Source organism: Pinus tabuliformis, chromosome 1_1 (assembly GCF_031772625.1).
Source record: "Pinus tabuliformis cultivar Carrire ecotype Pingquan chromosome 1_1, CPIR1, whole genome shotgun sequence".
Lineage (NCBI taxonomy): Eukaryota > Viridiplantae > Streptophyta > Pinopsida > Pinales > Pinaceae > Pinus > Pinus tabuliformis.
This window is the reverse complement of record NC_142297.1, coordinates 676,384,221-676,406,776: the sequence shown is the minus strand read 5'-3', so window position 1 is coordinate 676,406,776 and position 22,556 is coordinate 676,384,221. Positions and strand designations below refer to the sequence as shown.

Below are 22,556 nucleotides of genomic sequence, written 5' to 3'. Positions count from 1 at the left end.
CTAAAGTTTTTGGGATTAAAAATGAAATTAGAGCCCATCAACTTGAAAATGAGCTGCTTACTTTGGATCCTAATAATTTTTCTTGCATTGAAGATTTCTTGTCCAAATTCAAGAACCTTAGATATCTCCTGGAAGGTGTTAAAGTTAAGAAAGACGATGGTAACCTTATTTATTCCATCCTTACTAAGTTGGGACCAGCCTACTCTGTATTTGTTTCCACTTTCCATTCTACAAGAGAAGCTTTCATTTGTCAAAGACAAGACTACAAGCCCCCTTCCTTTGACTCCTTTTGTGATTCCTTAATAAGAGAACAAGAAAAACTCTTACACCTTGGTCTTCTTAATCTTGGAAACTCTTCCACGAAAGCGTTAGCCGCCCAGCAGCAACCAAATTCAAAGAATCCTAAGAAGTCATATCCTCAAAAGAATGGTCCTAAACCATTTCAGCCTCAAAATGAAAGATCATTTCAGCAAAATGATAAGACCAATAAAAACAAATGGAAGAAGACTGCTAGACATTGTAACTTTTGTAATCGAGATGGCCACTTAGAATCTAAATGCTTTAAGAAGATGGAAGCCTTGGAAGCCGCAATGAAGAAACATAACATCCATGTGGAGCCTACTTCAACTTCAACTTCCGGAATGGCACTTTCTGCATCTCATTGTCAATCATCTCAGTCTGGTTATGCATTAAATGTATCTTCTTCTTCTTCTCATTCTCATGAGTGGCTCATTGACTCTGGAGCCTCTTGTCACATGGCCAAAAGCCAAGCCATGTTTTCTTCTTTAAATGATTGTAACACCAAAAATATATATATTGGTGATGATAGATCTCTTAATGTTGTAGGGACTGGAACTGTTCATCTAGACAATGGTCAGTTTAATGATGTATTATGTGTTCCAACCTTATCCTGCAACCTTCTATCTGTTTATCAGATAACTCATTCAGGTGAAGGTAAAATTGTTGAATTTTCACCTCATGATGTTGTAATCAAGGATCTAAAAGATCCTAAACAGATTCTAGCTACTGGTCTTGCTGATGATTCCAAAAGGTTGTATAAGTTTCACAACTTTGGGTCATCCAATCTTCCCTCAGTATTTGTTGCTCATAATGATGAAGTGAGCAAACTTTGGCATGAGCGATTTGGTCACTTAAACTATCGCTCCCTTCAGCATCTATGTAAAGAAAATATGGTGACAGGTCTTCCTATGGTATCTTGCAGAGATGGTGTTTGTTCCGGATGTGTACTCGGAAAACATCATCGGGACAGTTTTGACAAACGTGCCTCTTGGCACGCCTCAGCCCCTTTACAGCTTGTGCACAGTGATTTATGTGGTCCTCTTCCTGTTGCTTCATTCTCTGGCTGCAAGTACTTCTTAACTTTCATTGATGATTTCTCCAGACGCACTTGGGTATACTTCTTAAAACTCAAGAGCGAAGTATTTACCACTTTTTTGGCCTTCAAAGCATTTGTTGAAAAACAATCTGGACATCAAATTCTTAAGCTAAGAACTGATAATGGTGGAGAATATGTTAAAAACACATTCATCAACTTTTGCACCGAAAATGGAATTCAAATGCAACATACTGTTCCATACACTCCACAACAAAATGGTGTAGCTGAAAGGAAAAACCGCACCTTAAAGGAAATGGCTAATTGTATGCTGCAATCCAAAGGACTCAGTCTTAGTTTTTGGGCCGAAGCAATTAATTGTGCAAATTATATAATCAATCGCACTCCTACTAAGGTTCTAGAGAATATCACTCCAGAAGAAGCTTGGAGTTCCATTAAACCAGATGTAAGTCACTTTCGTGTGTTTGGAAGTGAAGCATGGGCCCATATTCCAGATGAAAAGCATAAAGCTTTAGAACCTAAGAGTGAGAAATGTACTTTTGTTGGATATTCTGAAGATGTAAAAGGTTATAGACTTATTCCATTTAAGTCCAAAAATGTTATCATTCGAAGAGATGTAAAATTTGATGAAAATAAATCGGCCTGCGAGCCTAGTCCGGCGGATGTGCCACCTCTTCCTATCTCTTCTATCTTTGAAAACATTTCTTCTTCAGATGATGAAAGCGAGGATGATAATCCTCCCCCACCTTCTCAGGATCCTCAACTTCCAAGATGGGTCCGTGCTACTCGGGATGCAGCAGGTGATCTTGCCGGTGATCCTACAGATCAGCGACGTACACGTTCTCAGTTTGAAAGAGCCTCTTCTTTACTGGCTCAAGCTCCAGTAAATCATGATCCTGACACTTTTGCAGAAGCTTCAGGCCATCCACATTGGGAAGCAGCTATGAATGAAGAATATCATTCATTGATGACAAATGATACATGGGATCTTGTTCCTCTACCAAAGGGACGCAAACTTGTTAGATGTAAATGGGTTTACAGAACCAAGTATGGACCAGATGGGAAAGTTGATAAACATAAAGCTCGTCTCGTTGCTAAGGGCTTTTCACAGGTTGAAGGCATTGACTACACTGAAACCTTTTCTCCTGTTGCCAAAATGAACTCCATCCGCCTTGTTCTTTCCCTTGCTGCCTCTTTAAAATGGGAAGTCCATCAGATGGATGTTAAATCTGCCTTCTTGCATGGGGACTTGCAGGAAGAAATCTATATGGAACAACCCATTGGCTTCATACAAACAGACTCCAGCCTTGTTTGTCGACTTAAGAAATCCCTTTATGGCCTCAAGCAAGCTCCTCGGGCTTGGTATGCCAAAATGGATAGCTTTCTTTTAGAATCTGGCTTTTCTAGGTGTCATTCTGACAATACTGTCTACACCAAGAAAGAGGGCAACTCTCTTATCATCCTTGTTCTTTATGTTGATGATCTTATTCTTACTGGTAGTGATCCCAACCTTATAAACCATGTGAAGTCCAGCCTTAAAAAGAAATTTGAAATGACAGACTTAGGACATTTACACTATTTTCTCGGTCTTCAAGTCTTGCAATCCCAAGAGGGTATTTTCCTTTCCCAGTCCAAGTATGCTTGTGATATTCTTCGTCATTTTCACATGGAAGACTGTAAGCCAGCCCCTTCTCCCTTTCAGTCTGGAGTCAAACTTTCAGTCTCTTGTACCTCTCCTGAAGTTGATGCTACCTTATACCGTCAACTTGTCGGAAAACTCCTGTATTTAACCCATACTCGTCCTGATCTTTCCTTTGCTGTTGGCCTTGTTGCGTGTTTTATGCAAAACCCCCGTGAAAGTCATTGGAAAGCAGCTAAAAGAATACTTCGTTATGTTCGAGGTACAGTACAGTTTGGGATTCATTACAGTGCCAAAGCAGCTCCTCTGTTAGTTGGTTTCACTGATTCTGATTGGGCTGGTGACCTTGATGATCGGAAGTCTACTGCCGGTTATGTCTTCACTCTTGGTTCAGGACCTATTACATGGGCTTGTAAGAAACAGGCTGCCATTTCTCTTTCGTCAGCAGAAGCAGAGTATCGTGGTGCCGTGGAAGCTAGTAAGGAAGCCTTGTGGCTTCGTCAGATCCTATCAGAGTTTGGCTTTGAGCAGCAGCATTCAACCACACTTTGGTGTGATAATCAAAGTGCCATTCAGCTATGCAAAGATCCAGTCCAGCATCAGCGCAGCAAACACATTGAACTACACATGCACTTCATCAGAAAGCTCATTCATGACCATGTTCTTGAAGTGCGATATTGTCCAACAGATGATCAGGTTGCAGACATCTTCACAAAGGCTCTCACAGAGGCGAAGTTCACTAAACTTCGATATATGCTTGGAGTTCAGGAAGTTGTCACTAAGGGGGGATAGGCTCTAGTGCCTCCTTCCTTCTCCTATTGTGTCATATTTGTAAATCCTTCAATCCTATCCCAAGTTGTTCTTAAGGGGGGATGTTAGGATATTCCGACACATAGGATATAGTTAAGTTCAACTTGGTCTAGTATAGAGTTAGGTTAGAGTTAGGTAAAGTGTGTTTCTTTACCGTTGTACACTTTGTAACTTACAATCCGACGGTCACGATATGTAGTGATCCGACGGTTCACTCTCACCTCGGTATTACCGACACTTGATCCGTGGCTTGACACCCGATTGGTCCATGAGTTCTATTTAAAGCGCATGGAGGGTCATTGTTCGGGTAATCCGTGCATGAGAGAAGCTTATGTAAATTTTCATTCTTTGATTAATAAATTGCCTGTAGTACCCACGTTGGGACAGGCCGTGGACTGTTTCCCTCCTTGCACTCTGAGGGTTTTAACCACGTCAAAAATACTGGTGTATTGATTTGAGATCTGGTTGTGAGCGGTGTCCTTTTGGTATTCTTTCTGTGGAACTTACCCTGTAAATTCCTACAAAGACAGCTCAAAATATGTTTTTACTTCCTCACCAGCATCACAAATTTCATCTCATCTTAGAAGCGACTATGAAGATGCCTGGATCTTGGATTCCGGGGCAACTCAACACATGACATGTCGACGTGATTTTTTCTGGAATTTTCAAGAATGCCAACTTAATTCAATTTTTCTTGCTGATGATACAAAACATACTCCTTATGGAAAAGGAGTCGTAAAAGTTTTTCTCCCTGACATTGGAGAAAAATTGATTTCCAATGTATGGTATGTACCCAGTTTCAAGAAAAATTTGCTCTCTTTAGTCACGATTCGACAAGCAGGACATCAAGTGATTATGGAAGATGGTTTAGTCAAGATTAATTCAGTCAAACAGAACTTGAAAACAGTTATGACATGTTATGAAGATGGAAAACTGTTACGGATGAAAGGGACAGTTATTCCAAGGCATTCTGATTTTGCAGGGGCAGTGACTACAGGTATTTCACCTATCAGACTATGGCATGTAAGATATGGACATTTGAATTTTGAGAGTCTTTCTCAATTTCAGAAACAAGGAATGGTTAAAGGACTTCCCACATTCAAAAGGGAAAATGCAAAATGTGAAGCTTGCATTTATGGCAAACAAAATCGAGAAAGTTTTCCAACAAGTTCATGGCGTGCAAACAGGCGGCTACAACTAGTTCACAGTGATGTTTGTGGTCCACTACAAACCTCATTTGGTGGTTGCAAGTATTTTTTACTATTCATTAATGATTTCAGCAGAATGACTTGGGTTTACTTCTTGAAGAACAAGTCAGAAGCATTTGATAAGTTTAAACTTTTTCGCCAACTTGTTGAAAATGAAGTCAAAGAAAAGATAGGTACTCTCAGGACAGATAATGGGGGAGAATTCACTTCAAATGAATTCAAAACCTATTGCAGTGACAATGGCATAAGACGACATCTCACTAATGTTTACACTCCACAGCAAAATGGAGTAGTCGAAAGAATGAATCGCACTTTGTTAGGAATGGCGAGATCCATGTTAACATTCAAGAGGTTAAGTCCAACATATTGGGCGGAAGCAATACATACAGCTGTCTACTTAAGAAACAGATCTCCAACTGCTTCTTTAGACGGAATCACACCTTATGAAGCTTGGTTTGGTTTCAAACCTCGAGTTAAACATCTTCGAGTTTTTGGGTCAGTGTGTTATGCCTTAGTTCCAAAAGAAAAACGAACTAAGCTTGACTCCAGAAGTTTAAAATGCACAATGATTGGCTATTCTGATGAGAAGAAAGGGTATCGTCTTTTGACCAATGGAAAATTCATTGTGAGCAGGGATGTCATTTTTGATGAAACAAAGAGTAAGAGTGCTGAAGAAATTGAAAATCTTCTTCACAAATTAGAAACTAAGGGAAGTAAAAGAAATGGAAAAATGCAAAGTCAACCAACTTCACCAAATTGGTATGAACTTGATTTTCCTTCCTCCGAAGATGAGTCATCCAGTCCATCTACATCAACAACATCATCTGGGTCTTCTAGCAGTTCATCCGCATCTCCAAGCAGTATCAGTTCTTCAGACAGTGAGTCTCCACATTCTTCATTTGAACGACGAACATCAGTTTATATTAATCCTCTTTACAATGATGGGGACTTTACAGAAGCGCAAACAAGTGAGCACCAACTTCCGAAATGGGCAGTTCAACTTTTGAAAGATGTAAAGCCTGATGAATAGAATAAAACTAGCACCCGAAGGGCACATAGAAGTGAAGGCAATTTTGCCTTGATAGCAAATGATTTTACTGAACCTTCCACATACAAAGAGGCAGTAAAACATAAAGAATGGCAACAGGCTATGGTTGAAGAATATAAAGCAGTAATTGATAACAACACTTGGAAACTTGTTGATTGTCCAGCAAATGTTAAACCCATAGGATGCAAATGGGTTTACAGAATTAAGTATAATCAGAAGGGTGAACTTGACAAGTATAAAGCACGACTTGTCGCAAAAGGTTTTGCGCAGCAGGAAGGCATTGATTATGAAGAAACCTTTGCTCCAACAGCTAAATGGAACACCATCCGATTAACACTTGCATTGGCCGCTCAAAAAGGATGGAAAGTTCATCAAATGGATGTGAAAAGTGCTTTTCTCAACGGGGATTTACAGGAGGACGTGTATATGACCCAACCACCAGGTTTTGAAGTGGAAGGACAAGAACATAAAGTCTGCAAATTGATCAAGGCTTTATATGGGTTAAAACAAGCTCCCCGAGCCTGGTATGCCAAGATGGATGATTACCTTAAGAAAGTTGGTTTTCAACGAAGTGAATCTGATGATACTTTGTATGTGCGACAACAAGGAAAATATCTGGTAATTCTTGTTATGTATGTCGATGATTTGATCATCACTGGCAATCATGATGATCATATTGCACAGGTCAAAAAGGAGTTACATGCAGGTTTTAAGATGATAGATTTGGGATTACTTCACTACTATCTTGGAGTTGAAGTCTTCCAACGTCCACATCATATTTTCATTTCTTAGAGTAAGTATGCCGCAGAGGTTCTTCAGCGATTTGGCATGCAAGATTGCAAGCTCGTTCTCACCCCCATGGAGCAAAACTTGAAACTTTCAAAATTTGAAGGGGGGGAAAGGTGGACAGTACAACTTACAGACAGTTGATTGGCAGCTTGATTTATTTGACAAATACTCGTCCTGATCTATCTTATGCAGTCAGTATTCTTTCCCGTTTTATGCAGGAACCACGAGACAGCCACTGGAATGCAGCCAAAAGAGTTCTTCGATATATCCAAGGAACAAAAGATTTTGGTCTTCTTTACACAAAGACTAAAAATTTTGTACTTGGTGGATATTCTGATGCCGACTTTGTTGGGAGTATTGATGATCGAGCATCAACATCAGGTTATTTAATGAATATGGGGTCAGCAATAGTATCTTGGAGTTGTAAGAAACAAGCTACAGTGGCCACTTCTTCAGCAGAAGCAGAGTACATTTCAGCATGGGAAGCAGCATGTGAAATTGTTTGGTTGCGCTGAATTTTGCAGGACTTGGACATTTCTCAGGGAGAAGCTACATCATTGTTCATTGACAGCCAGTCAGCCATCAAACTTGCCAAGAACCCAGTTTTTCATTCAAAGACAAAGCATGTGGACACCAAGTATCATCATATCAGGTCTCTCATTGCCAAAGATGTCCTCAAACCAGTTTATTGTCCTTCTGAAGATCAGATCTCCGACATTTTCACCAAACCGCTTGGCAGAATAAAATTTACTAAGTTCAGGGATGAACTTGGTATCTGTTCTAATGTATCTTTGGATCATAGGGGGGAATGTTAGATGATCCAAAAATACAAATTTTATCATAGGTTATAAAATTAGAATAAAATAATTATTAATTTAAGATATTAAATTAATAATTATTATTCTAGAATGTTTAATTATTTAATGGAGACTTTTAGAATTAGCATATTGTTGTAACTAGATATGACTCTCCAAATGTGTCGTATCTTAGGCTCTATTATAGGAGATTAGTTAGCTAATTGGTTTGAATAGCATTTATTGTAAATGGACACTTGTTATTTAATAAGTGATCCATAATTAGAGGTAGTTAGGACATGGAGCTTATAAATAGCTCATTGCAAGAGTGTTTGGTTGTTCGGGTGTAAGCTCTTGCAAATCAATTATGTAATTGTTTTTTCTGATTAATAAAATTACGTGTCTGAGGACACTTCTGCCATTACCTAAGTTTATGTTTTGTAATGTTGATGTGGTTCAATTTATACAAGTTCATATCTAAACTTAATTAAGAACATATAAGATAAGATTTCACCAAGTTTAATAGAGTTTTTAATCCCAATGATAATAATTAAAAAAAATTATATGAATCAAAGAAAAATTATATATTATCTTTATGATGAGCTTCACTAAATTTGTACAAGATTGGTGGATTGTTGAGACATTTACATTAAATTCTTTGCTATGTGTTTTGTTCCTATTATCTATTATATCAATGGACATTCATGAATTACATACTAAGTGGTTGAGAGGTGTGCAATATGTTGAAATGATAATCATATTAGATATCAAAGTTATAACCATTTCATGAATTTTACCTAGCAAACCCATAGCATTATGGGAGCAATAAAATAATTGTGAATCAACATGGTTGAGACTATCAGTGAGATGGAATATGTGAATATGAAAAAAGAAACATGACATGATTTTTGTGGGGTGCCTATATGTTTATCAATTTCTCTTCAATGTTGACATTAAGCAACTCATTTGTAATTAATCTTACTAATAAGTTCTCAATGTCATTACCATTTACATTCATAATTTGTGAATAGTTGTTTTGGGTTTTTACACAGCTAAGAGTGTAGGTAAAGATAACAAAAGAAATGGCATTGTGCAAGTGTGAGATTCAAGAACACGAGGGGTCATGCAAGATAATGTTGTCCAATTATGACATGTTAATAGCAATGGAAGTCCATAAAAATTGAAATTTGATCATTAATAAGAATTAGTAGATGTACTTACACAACCTTTTAGGACATGGTATAAAGAGATGAAATGTAGACCAAAAAAAAAACTTCTTGAATATATAATTTTTTCTTATGGAAAATTTGTATAACTAAAAAAATGGTGTTTTTTTAAGATCGGTATATTATTTTTTCTCTAAAATATAATGCATATGTTCACATTAGTCCCTAGGTTTAGCATGTAAATGGACCTTTTTTTTAAATTGGATTCTAGTTCTTGTGTACCACTATTTTTCCATAATGTGTAATATTAATTTATGTTTTTTTTTTTAAATTAAGAAAGCTAGTGAATCCTTGAAATGACACAATCCCCTACTACGAGGGTCGGTCTTAACATAATCATTTTTTTTTGCTTTTGAAGTACATAGGTCTTCATCTTTACTAGTGAGGCCATTTTCTGATTCCAAGATATGTCAACCAATCAAATGTTATAACAAAAAAATAATAACAAACTTATATTTTTAAGAAAGTAAAATTATATATGTCCAAATAAAAATAAATAAATAATTAATAATTAATCTCTCTCTCTCTCTCTCTCACACAATCTGCTCATAGAGCTCTATAAGTGTGTGCAATTTTATTAACAATGAACACATTGATCATATACATAAACGTGGTTGAAAGTAAAGAATTTGTAAAAATGGATGTTGTTTAGTTTATGCAAACCACACCAAGAGGCTTGTCAATCGAAACTTAAAACAAAAGTAGCAACCTTGTCCACCATGTAGTTCAAATAAGGTGATCCTAGCAATTGTTTTTGAACTTAATAACGTGCACACATACACGTTTGTATTTCAAACAACACATGCTCACATTTATAATGTGCGTGTGTTTCTATAACACAAACATGTTACTATAACGCCTGCGTGTATGTGTTTTTCTCTCCATCACTCACTCTTCCTCTCACCATCCTTCCCTTCTCTCTCTATCACCCTCTCTATTTCTCCTTCCCCCCTTCTCTCTCTCCCTTTTTTTAAGAACATGTGCATGTATGTAGACCACTTTGGATACTCAATATGGAGGTTTGGCAAAGGTTGAAGATAGGGAAAAAAAGAAACATGCTCATGTTTCTTAGATTGTGCACACTTTCTTGTAACTTCTATGTTCACATTTATGAGAATACACGTGCATTCTTGGAATTTCTATGCTAGTGTGCTCATGTTGCACCAAAATTGGATAACATCTATGTGCAAGCACCCATGAAGTATGTACAATAAATGTGATGCCAACTCTCATATTGAAAAGAATTAGAAATCTTCATAACACATGAATTCAAAGCGGAATTCACAAAGACAACATGTTTAGAGTTTTTGGAAATCTTTCATTAAATGACACATAAATATTGCATATAACAATATGGTGGTGGGATATATATCTAGGTGTGAATTATGTAATGGATTTATTGATGTGAAAGTATACACCATATTAAAAATAATAATAATAATAAGAGCCAACTAAACTATAGGTTATTTTAGTTTTTTAATGTTAAAAACAAGTATTGTGTGATAAACCAATTCTCATTAACCAACCAAACATTGACTAGGAGGACATTGATGAGTTATTGAAATTCTTACTCTTCTATTAACATTTTTATAGTATTTATTATCTTTTATAAATGACAAATAATTTTAAAAAATGATATTTTTTAATTATTCTTTTAAAATTAATTTAAACTTTTAGAATATTTAAGAAAATTTAATTTTAATTAATAAATGAATCTTAATTTTTATTTTTTTAACCAATATGTTGGAGTAATCCAAAAGGAGACCAGGATCAAATCTTCCCACTACCACTATACCACCAAGAGCATATCCAACAACTAGGAAATTAGATATACCAATAACTTATGACTTAGCAAGAGCCCCACTCCCACTATACCACCAAGAGCATATCCAACAACTAGCAAGTTAAATATACAAATAACTTATGACTTAGCAAGAGCTAGACATGGGGGTGCCTACTCTTTGAGCCTTTTCACAATGGGTCAAGCATGTCCCTCATAATTTAACACAAGTAGATGGGAGAACAAACTCTACTCCCAATGAGTGGAGATACCTACCCACGACACTAAATGAATATTTATTACTACTACTACTAATAATAATAATAATATAATTTGAAAGTGAAAACCAAGTCAAACATCAAATTGGTGTATGGACCCCCTTGTTTATGGAACAAGGAACCACTTTTGCTCAACCATTTAATTGTTAAAATTTAAAAAAATTTACATACTCTACCCTCTAAATCTTAACCTATAAACTCAAAAAAAAAACACATATTACTTATTAAACCTACTCACATGGTACCAAAATCATAATAAATGATACCAAAATCATAATAAATATATATGAGAGATATCACACCTATAAAATAAACACAAATAATATACATCCCACATGTTATATAAATAAAATATACAACATTTAGATTTATATATCATATCCTGACTTTCACATCATTTCAGGTACAGGATGTATATTATATTATAGTTGTCCAAACAATACTATTGGAAAGAATGTGACATAAGCATATAGCTTCAAATTCAATGTGAGATTGCATGATATGAGTGTATCCTTCTATCTTCAACTTTTCTCACAATGTGATATAAATTAAAATATACAACATTTAGATTTATATATCATATTTTGACTTTTAAGTCAATTCAGGTACAGGTGTATATTATACGCCTAGGCTTAACCAGTCATCTCCAGGGTATTAAATGTCCAGGGATACGCACACAGCTTAGCCCGATAACACGCGAAAGACAAAATATTATTTAAAGCCGAAACTGACCGCTCCCGTATTATCGCGTTAACCAGCGTGCATATCCCCGAACATTAAATACCCTGAAGATGGCTGGTTAGACGTGGCCTATATTATACTATAAAGTCATTTCAGGTACAAGGTGTATATTATACCATAAAGTCATTTCAAGTACAAGGTGTATATTATATATTGCTTGACATAATCATATAGCTTCAAATTCAATGTGACTATTGCATAATATCCTTCCTTCCTCTAACTTTTCTCATAATAAATCCAAAAGGACAACATTAGAGAATCAAAAGAAAGGAACCCAACTATAAATGATTTTTTTTATTCATACCTCTGACTCTGTTTCTTTGCATTCTCCCACGAGCCTTTTGTCCCAGAAAGCCAACTACCAGACTTTCCAGACCAGCCAAGAATTCGCATCTACAGCTATTTGATCCCGTCGAGACTGTCGTGGCAAGCCTAGCGACCCAGGTTCGAAACGCCCACCTGCCAAACCACGTTTCGCATTTTTCGCCGCAGGGGATGCGAGGGTTTTGTCACGACTCGCAAGCCAAGCGCGAAATATAAGTCAAAGTTCTTTGTAAATATCGACCGTGCATAGAGCACGGCACCTCCAGTGCTCACTCCGCATCTGTCACTCCATTAACACTATTGACACCTCCGCTGCTCGCAGAGCTTCGAATCGATACGAAAATCTCCGCATTTCCTTCCAAATACCCTAAATACCGAGGGTTTTATCGCTTTTATAAGTGTCAAGATCGGTCAAATTCTGCTCTTCGAACAATTTTGAGCTAAATTTGCGAGAATAACCGCCATTAGCAGTTCTGAAATTATCTAATGGCGCAGCTATTGCAAAACCCCCTTTCAGTCCACAAATTCCCACTCCAGGTTCGAATCGCGGCATTTTCCTCAGCCAAAACCCGTCAATGGCCGCCACAGAAGCTGAGGCAAAAGCTACAGAACAATAGGATCTCCGCAATGCTGGAAATCGGTCAATCTCCATTGATTTCAGAGTCAGAGATCGCAATTAATGACAATAATAATGGTTCTGCTAGCGGCGTTATTGTCAAGAAAAGCGTCGCAATGGCTCCGGGAGTTATGGAAGTGGACAGTCTGACAGAGGCCGACCTGAAGAAACACGGGCTCCGACATACGAGGAGGACGAAGCTGGTGTGCACGATTGGGCCTGCTTGCTGTGGTTTGGAGCAGCTTGAAGCGCTGGCAGTGGGCGGGATGAACGTGGCGAGAATAAATATGTGCCACGGTACCAGGGATTGGCACCGCACTGTTATCAGGAACGTGAGAAAATTGAACGCAGTGAAGGGCTATGCGGTGGTTATAATGATGGAAACAGAGGGGAGCGAGACTTATATGGGGGATCTGGGAGGTGCTGCCTCAGTTAAAGCCGAGGTATTTTACTCTCACTTATGGTGGATACTCTCATTTTTTTTTCAATAAAATGTTTTCAAAATTAAAACTATATGTTTGTTAATTTTTATTTTTATAAAACCTTCATGTGGTAGGAGGCTTTGATGGGATGAGATAGTTATGTATGGGGAGTGAGCGATAGAAATTGGAAACTCTTATTTCGTGGATTATAGAAAAGTAAATGTTGGCTGATATGTCAGGCATTTACATTTCGCCTTCTCTCTCACAGCACGCGCATCGAGATAGCAGCCTGGAGAAAGAGGGCGAAAGGTAAATGCCTGACATGTTAGCGAGCATTTACTTTTCTATAGTCTACTAAATAAGAACCGCCATAAAAATTCAGTTAGTTTGCATTTTGTGTTAGTGTTGATTGGACACTGGAGAGAAATATTCAATAAAAGGAAAGAAAGTACATTATTAATTATATATATAATATATATTTTATTTGTTTTTTTTTAATATTTAATTTTATGATTGATTGTGTTTTAACAATTTGAATAGTTAGAATGTTACAGTGTTAATAATAATTGTAAATTTTGTAAATAACTAGAAGTTGTTTTTATATATGCATATATAGAAGATGGTTGGGTATAATAGTTGTTATTTTTCTCACTTAATTCAAATTCTCATTAGTGATAAGATGAGCTTTGTTGTGATGGTTTCGTGCATATGAATATTGTTATATTGGCAACCTCACTTAGGCTCATTTTTTTTCTCTAGAAAAATATTAAATAGTTAGAATACATTATTATAATAAAATAAGTGAATTATGGAAGAAAAAAAGTGAGTTAATTAAATTTGTATATAAAATATGTATAATTTTTATTTATAAAGTACAAAGTGAGATTAAATTTGCAGAAATTGATATACACCCATATTTGAGATAGAGAAGCATCTTGCAAATTTAGGTATTTACGATCACAGCCAAGCCAGACACCAAATTGGTGTATGAGACCCCAGACCCCCTTGTTTGTGGGACAAGGGACCCACTTTCTTGCAGCCATTTGACTACTAAGTCTATGAAGGCATACATATTCTACCCCCTTTGGTTTTGAACCTGTGACTTTTTAGGAAAAAACACGTGCTCTTAAACATTAGGCCCACTCAAACTATATATATATATGATATTTTTGTGTTATAATAATAGTGTTATAGTATCAAATTGAGACTATGCATAAATCACTCCACAAAGAGCACAGGAAAATGAGAATTTGAAATATAATGGGTAAATGTAGAAGAAAGTGAGGTAGTATTGGGCTTAGCTCTCACAGGAGAGCCCAGGAGGATTGGAGATTAAAGGTAAGGGTAAAGTAGGTGTAGAAGATAGTGAAGCTCAGAATTTATGTGGTTAAGGTTAAACAATTAACTTTGCTTGTGTTTTTGGAATTTTAAAAATTTAAGATTACATAATTCAAAGTTATTTATGTAATGTTATTAAAATTAATATAGATTTTACAGATTTAGATTTTACAGATTTAATGTGATTCATGAGTTTAGAGGGATCATATTGGATTGTAAAATGGGTTTTTCAGACTAAGAGATAAACATCATTACATATCATACTAAACTGTAAAATACACCCTTCGACTCAAAAATAAAATTGATTACACACTTATTAAACCAGTGTGATCGATTGTTGCTTATTTATAGGCAACGGAGTCAACCAATATGAAGTTCCCAGTTATCTACTGGTGTAATCAGAAGTGTATTGCGTTGTTTGTTAAGCCTGATATGGTGCACGACGAGCCATGCTCTGCGTTCACAGGAAATAAATAGCAGAGAGAAGGTTATGTTCAAAAATTACAGATCCAACCAGTCAAAAAAGAGATCTGCCCATATATCTGACATGGGCGATTTTGCAGGGAGGAGATCGGGCAATATATCTCATGAAATACAGATCACTAAGAAGTTGCCGCAGCAGTGGGCCACTTGTAAACTGTCGTGGACAGGAGAAAATATACTGACAGCGTAAGAGAAATAAATCATTGTGAACAGAAAATGTCGGCTTGCTGGTCCGCTGCAGTGGTTGGATCTATCTACAATATAAATGAAGTCGGGATGTTTTTGCTGTGCACAGTGATTTCAACGATGAGAGATTTTCCACGTCACTTTGTTTTATGAGATGATCCCACATGCATAAGTGGCTATGAACTCCGGAAAGAATGTACGTAATGATAAACAAGCGACGAGAGCCTTATCCACCTTGCTACTCAGTGTTTAATGCTGTTATACGCATTTCATCCATCCTCTTACGCAGTGGCATAGAGATCACGCTGCCTAAAAACCTTATTAGGCAGTGTTTAATGTTGTGGTAAGTGGAATAGGGATTATTAATTTGAATTAGTATCAATTCAATGGATAACCTTTGTATCACTGCATCACTAAATTTTATCTAACCAGGTGACTATTAGAATGTTCTTTGTATCACTTGCATCACTAAATTTTACCTAACCAGGTGACTATTACTAAATTCTACCTAACCAGGTGATTATTAGAATGTTTTTTGTATCACCTGCATCACTAAATTTTACCTAACCAGGTGATTATTAGAATGTTGTGGTAAGTGGCATAGGGATCATTAATTCAATTCTACCTAACCACCTAACCAGGTGATTATTAGAATGTTTTTTGTATCACCTGCATCACTAAATTTTACCTAACCAGGTGATTATTAGAATGTTGTGGTAAGTGGCATAGGGATCATTAATTCAATTCTACCTAACCAGGTAATTATTAGGCAGTGTTTAATGTTGTGGTAAGTGGCATAGGGATCATTAATTTGAATTAGTATCAATTCAATGGATAGGTGATTATTAGAATGTTCTTTGTATCACCTGCATCACTAAATTTTACCTAACCATGTGATTATTAGAATGTTGTGGTAAGTGGCATAGGGATCATTAATTCAATTCTACCTAACCAGGTGATTATTAGGCAGTGTTTAATGTTGTGGTAAGTGGCATAGGGATCATTAATTTGAATTAGTATCAATTCAATGGATAGCCTTTCTATCACCTGCATCACTAAATTCTACCTAACCAGGTGATTATTAGCTACCAATTTGATATGAGACTTGTAGTATTGAGATGGTGAATGACTTTTTTTTACTAACTTGTAGTATTGAATGGAAAGTGAATTCTTTTACTATTTAACAACTTGCCATGAGAGTGCAACTTGGGATGAGAGTTGTTGTATTAGGTGCAACTTAGCTACCAATTTGCTATGAGAGTTGTAGTATTGAGATGAATGACTTCTTTTATAATCTAACCTAATTTGTGAGGAGAGTTGTAGTATTAGGTGCAGTTTGTTATGAGAGTTGTAGTATTAGGTGTAACTTGTTATGAGAGTTGTAGCATTGAGATTGTGAATAACTTATTTTTCTTTGAATTGAGCATAGTATAGGATAGGACAAATCCATATATTGCAGGGAAAAATAAGTGTACTACTAATTAGAATGGTGTCTATATATTATCTACACCCAACATTAAATTCTATATTCTAAAGTAGTTATTAGCCACCATTAACCATAAATGTGTGATGAAATTCGTAGTGTTGAAATAATAAATAACTTTTTTTCTTTAAATTAAATTTAGAATAAAACAAATTTATATATTATATAGAAAAAACAATCTATGATTAAAAGTTAAGTAAATTATAGTACTCCACGTGAAAGTTAATAGTAATAGTAAGAGGTTTATTGAAATAATTCATGGGTTAGAATAGTAAGAGGTTTATTGAAATTAATTCATGGGTTAGAATAATAAAAAGTTTATTGAAATTAATTTATTGGTTAGACTTTATTCACATTTATTATGTGTGATGGGATCATTTTCACTATAAATATAATGTGTTTGAATTTATATAGGTTTTAATGTAGAGTGTCCATATTGATTAATGATATTTGTTTACCGTGATGAATTTTTTCCCTAACTATGTTTCTATTAGAAATATAACATATTCGTATTAATTGAAGTTAATGTTTTTTATTAAATTAAAATTATTTAATATAATAATAATATTAATTAAAGTTAATATTTTTTAATCTAAATTAAAATTATTTAATATAATATATTGTAATAATTAAATGTTAGAAATAATTATATATATTATTTGGAGTTATTAATTAATTAATATAATATGTTGTAATAATTATATATATTATTTAGAGTTTGCAATAGAAAAAAAAATAAAAATAAAGATTCTATATTATAGAGCGAAATATCTTTTTAAAACTAAATAAAATATGAAATTTTTATGTGTAATTTTTTAGGTTAACTTCGGTAATGAAGAAAGGATTATTGTTCATAGCTAAAATTGTCCACATTAAAAAGAGGGTATTTATTGTCATGAGAATAGAAAAACTAGTATGAAGCACGACAACAATGAGATTAGACAATTCTCGCAAAAAAAAAAATCAAAAATCTTAATCAATCAACCTAACGCTAGAAGGATGTAACCTCAACCCTTCAATCTCATAGTCCCCCAATCTCAGGGTAACATCCCTCAATGGCCACAACATAATTAGTACTAACTAAGATCTCATCATCATGTGTATACCCTCAATGAGAGTGGAAGAGGAAAATGATAGATGTGTAGTGAAACTATCTCTACATGACCATCATTTCAATTTTTGGTAGTAAGATCATTTTAATTTAAGGTTTTCATATTCTTTGTTTATATGACCAATATGTACTAAAATAAGATAAATTTAGGAAATTTCAACCTCAAACCTAGATATGGTCAATATTATATAGATTTCTAATTTAGTTATTTTAAAGACAAAAAACTAATTACTATAAGTCAACCTAATAGTAACCAAATAAACTTCAATCTAGAATTAATAAACATAATTAATAAAAATAAACCTAGATGTTTATTAATTCTCCTAAAACTAAAAAAAAGAATATGATATGAGTTAATCTTAAATATAATATAGTGAGTTATCTCACTCAAATAATTTCAAGTATTTCCAATTATAATTATTTATTAAAAATGATTATGAATTAATATTTAAAAATCAATAAAAAAAATAATATAATTTTTATTTATGGTAAGCTTTTTCATATTGTTTGATTTCTATATTGTTTTTTTACGAGTGAATCCATTTTTTAATGATATATTTATTTATTCAAGTTTGTTTTTTTATATTTTTTATATTTAAAAATCACATCAACTTATCAACCTTATGTTGTCTTATGAAGAACCATATTGCTTCTTAAACAATTTAATTGGAGAATCAATTAATAACATATATATATATATATAAAAGGTTGTAGTGAACTTAGACATTAGTCTAGATTTATCTTAACTTTGGATCCGCCAAGTGTGTCAAGGTCGATCAAATCTCTCTCTTGAGGTGTAAACCTCTTTTAGATTGAAAAGCAATTCGATCCCTCTCGGCATTTGGTAGATACAGAATTAAGATGGATCTCGATTGGTTTAATTATTAGCCCTTAAATAGGCCACATTAGAGAAGAATACTATGGGAAATACCATGTGTTGGAGTATGAAAATGTTATTTTATTTTGTTTTATTTTATTTTCACAGAGTCAAAATGTTAAACATTACAACATCTCTACTATATTGGATTGGAGAGCACCTCCCAGTGCAATCAAGAAAAGTCATGTATCAAAATATTAAAAAAATAAAGTACAATTCGATATTGATTGATAGAGTGTTGATTGCATTGAGATCATATTTTTCATCTAGGGCTCTTTCCTAGGGTTTGTTCTGCATAGTTGTTCATGGCTAGTTCTACATGAGGGGACTCAGCCCCCTCTTTCAGTGAAATTGTCTCAAGAGTTCATAGGAATGTTGGATATGCCAGTAATCCCTCTCAAACACCTCATCATTCACATCACTTTCAAATATTAGCTAGAGGAAATGGAGATTCTATTCACTCTGAGAAAGAATAGATTGGAACATTTTAGCAAAATAAAATTCAAGCCTCGTTGCTTACCAAAGTGGTATAAGATCCAAAATATGAGGTCATATCCAACAAGATTGTAGAATACGTCCAATATATGTAGGACCATGTTTTGATTTGCAAGTTCATTGGATTATGGCCATTTGAAAAGTCCCTGATCTGTTGGATCCAAAATAAATGGAACCTCAAGGGACAAATAGATCTAGAGCTAGGAGAAAAAGGGTTCTTCACGGTAATTTTTTCCAGCTTGGAGGACAGAATGATGGTTTTGAAAGATGGCCTTAGTTTTTTAATAATTATGGGCTCTTCATGTCATTTTGGAAAGAGCAGTACGATACTGAGAAGGAAGACTTCCTTGTTGCCCCACTATAGGTTTATATATTTTCTCTTCCAAAGGAATATTGGGAAGAAGAAATCATTGAAGGCATTGGCAATGCCATTGGTAACTTTGTCAAGGTTTCAGAGGCAATGAAGAGATGTAGATACACGTCATATGCAAGGATTTGTGTCTATATGAATATTTCTTAGCCTCTTCTAGCTTCAATAGATATTTATTATCAAGATAACCTTTGGAAACCAACACTGGATTATGAAAATGTCTTATTTTCATGTAGACAATGTCATGAATATGAAAATCCTTTTAGAGATTGTCCTTTGATTGTAAAGGATTCACCCATAGATGAATCAACTCATAAAGAGCATGAGGGATTTGAAAAATTCCCCAACTGCAAAGGACTTTGAGAGCTTAGGGAGCTACAAATTTTGGTCAAGACCCCAAATCTAGAAACATGTTTATGTCTCTCCTCTCTTTACAAGATCCCAACACAAGAAATAATCATACAATCCCCCAACTAGCGGTTGGAAGTATTCCCAAATCTTTGTTTCCCCTAATAGAGTCTAAGAAAAAGAATCCACAAGGTAAGAAAAAAAATCGTTGCCAAAGGAGCCAACTAACTTAGTAACGGAAGATGATGAGATTCAAGACCCCTTAAATGACATGGATTTTGAATGATCCACACCTACTGATTCTTATAACAGAGTATAGACTCGATAAATATCTATAATCCATGTCAGGCCATCATATCAAGAATATTTACAGGGAATATCTCAAATCCAAGAGTCAAACAGATAATGCTCAATCTAGTTCAAGTTCTTCAAATCCCCATTTAGGATTTCATATGCAATCTTTCAAAGATCCCCCCTTGATAGTCAAGGAGGATAAAAAACGATGCTAGAGCATTAAGGCCTTGATCCAATAAGATGGAGAAAAGTTAGTCAAGTCAAAGAAATTCATGTCAATATTAGAAGCATTTTCTCCTTCTCAACCCAAAAAACCCTAAAGTTTTCATCCTAAATCTTCAAAGAATAAGTATGTTATTCCTGTAATTACTGCCATGATTAGTCTCTGATAATTTGTTGTTAATTAGTAGATTTACTAATATTTTTAATCGATAAACCAAGATCTGTAGTCCTCTTATAATAAATAAGAATTTTTATACTTTGAAACACTTTGATTATATATAATCTTTTTCCTAATTAATAAAAAAATCTTATAATTAAAAAAATTAAAAAATTAAAAAAATACCAAATTAATATCTAAGACTCCTTTGTTTATGCGATGGGACCCATTTGCTTAGTAATTTGGTCTTTTAACCCCTTAAAAACTATATAATTGTAAATCACTACATTCCATATAAAAAATAATAAAATTAGCTCTTGAAATATGTGTTTTCAAAATAAGGAGTCACATTCCTAATAATGATTCGACAACTTGTTAGTTTCATTAGTACATGTTTAAGTCAATAGTTATTGACACTGGAAATAGTTGAGTATAAATTTAAGGCTATTATGTTACATGTTGCAACACAAAATATTAAACGTGGCTTTGTATTACATGCCCAACTCTTACAATCAATCACTTCATGTGGGTGTGGGACCTTAATATCTTAGCAATGATTAAGGACTTATGGAAAGTTAAGACCATTTCATAGTTATGAAATGAGTTTTTGGGTTATTTTGATGGTCAATAAAGGGGGATCAAAATAAGGGACAATGATTTATTAAGGTGTTTGTATTTGAAATATTTTAACAGCGTATTCGTGTATATTTTAATATTTTAGGAGTGTTAATATGATAGGGTTTGGGTGTATTAATATGATAATATTTTAGGAGAGTTAACGTGATATGGTTTAGGTGCATTAATATGATATAGTTTGGGTGGCAATGTATATTTAATATTTATCGGGTATGTTATTGTTTTTTATTACAATCATGTATAATATTGATGTAGTAATAAAAAAGTTTTGAGGATTATTTTAATTGATTGAGTTCATATTGTTAAAGCATTTTGTTAATAGGAGGTTATGAGGTCAATTTTCCTTGACATTTTTGCGGTTAGGTTTTATTAGTAACCCGACAAAAAGTGATCCCTTCAAGTGGATTTGCCCAAATATTTCTTCAGATATATATATATATATATATATATATATATATATATATATTTAGATGTATTGTTAATACTACACCTTAATATAATAATTACACCATGAATGTACAATGCTTTGCTATTAATATCATACGATGCAAATACACTGTGATTATACATTATACCATATTAAATACAATGCCAAAATTGAATATCGGGTCGTGTCTTCTTACCTTTTCATGTGTTCAATACATCATAACTAATCACATGCAACACAAACATGGCACTATTACATTAGCATGCACCACGTTCCCAATGTGCACTAGTAGCAATGACCCATTAGACACATGTAAAGATAACTGGGAATGACTTCTCATAGGTATTGGTGCAATTAGAATAATGTGCAAAGTTCTTACGTATGCACTATAGCAAATCAAACATATTTTTAATATTTTCTTATATTTTATGTTGTGTGTTTGAATTGTCTCACACACATCATTGGAAAGCAATGCACTATGTAAACATACACACCACTCTACATCTGCTTATTACAAAACTTGTGCGTCATAGAAAATGCATTAGACCAAAAACAAAATAGAATTCTACCACTAGAAAATAAAATATTCTTTTATATATGTAAATAAATAACATAAACCAAATTACTTGGCTTCGTGATTATTCATGAGGTTTCATAACATTGAATCTTAGGAATTACGGATATGAGGTTTTTCAATAGGATTTTTGGAAAGATATATTTGTCATTGTCAAGAAAATAAGAGGACCAGCATAATAAAAATGAGAAGTGGTGAAGTAGATTAAATATTTGACAAAGCATAAACATATTGGAATGATAGAGTGCTACAGGAGTGAAAATGAAACATGTAATTTTTTTTTTACTTTTATCCCATCTATGATGTGCTCCTATCCTTAATGCACTCGTACACCCCTTATCTTTTGGTGTGCCTATTGCATTATAATTAGTCACATGCATCATTGACAAGGAAGCATTATATTGGCATGCACCACTAACAATGAACCATCAAATTGCATAAAATTACTTGTAGGAACCACTTAACATAGGCACTATTTGTGTAATCACTAGGTGTTGATGCACTACATAGTGTAATGAGTTACTAT

General features: G+C 34.4%; 1 protein-coding gene across 1 annotated transcript in view; it reads left to right on the top strand.

Moving 5' to 3' along the window:
• The first annotated feature begins 12,246 nt into the window (after positions 1-12,246).
• The window catches only part of LOC149215219 (pyruvate kinase isozyme A, chloroplastic-like), a 124,216-nt gene continuing 113,906 nt past the window's right edge, over positions 12,247-22,556 (top strand). The window contains exon 1 of the mRNA XM_089392564.1: positions 12,247-13,050. Coding sequence (XP_089248690.1) covers positions 12,478-13,050 — 573 coding nt within the window. The 5' untranslated portion in view covers positions 12,247-12,477. The remainder of the gene's footprint in view (positions 13,051-22,556) is intronic.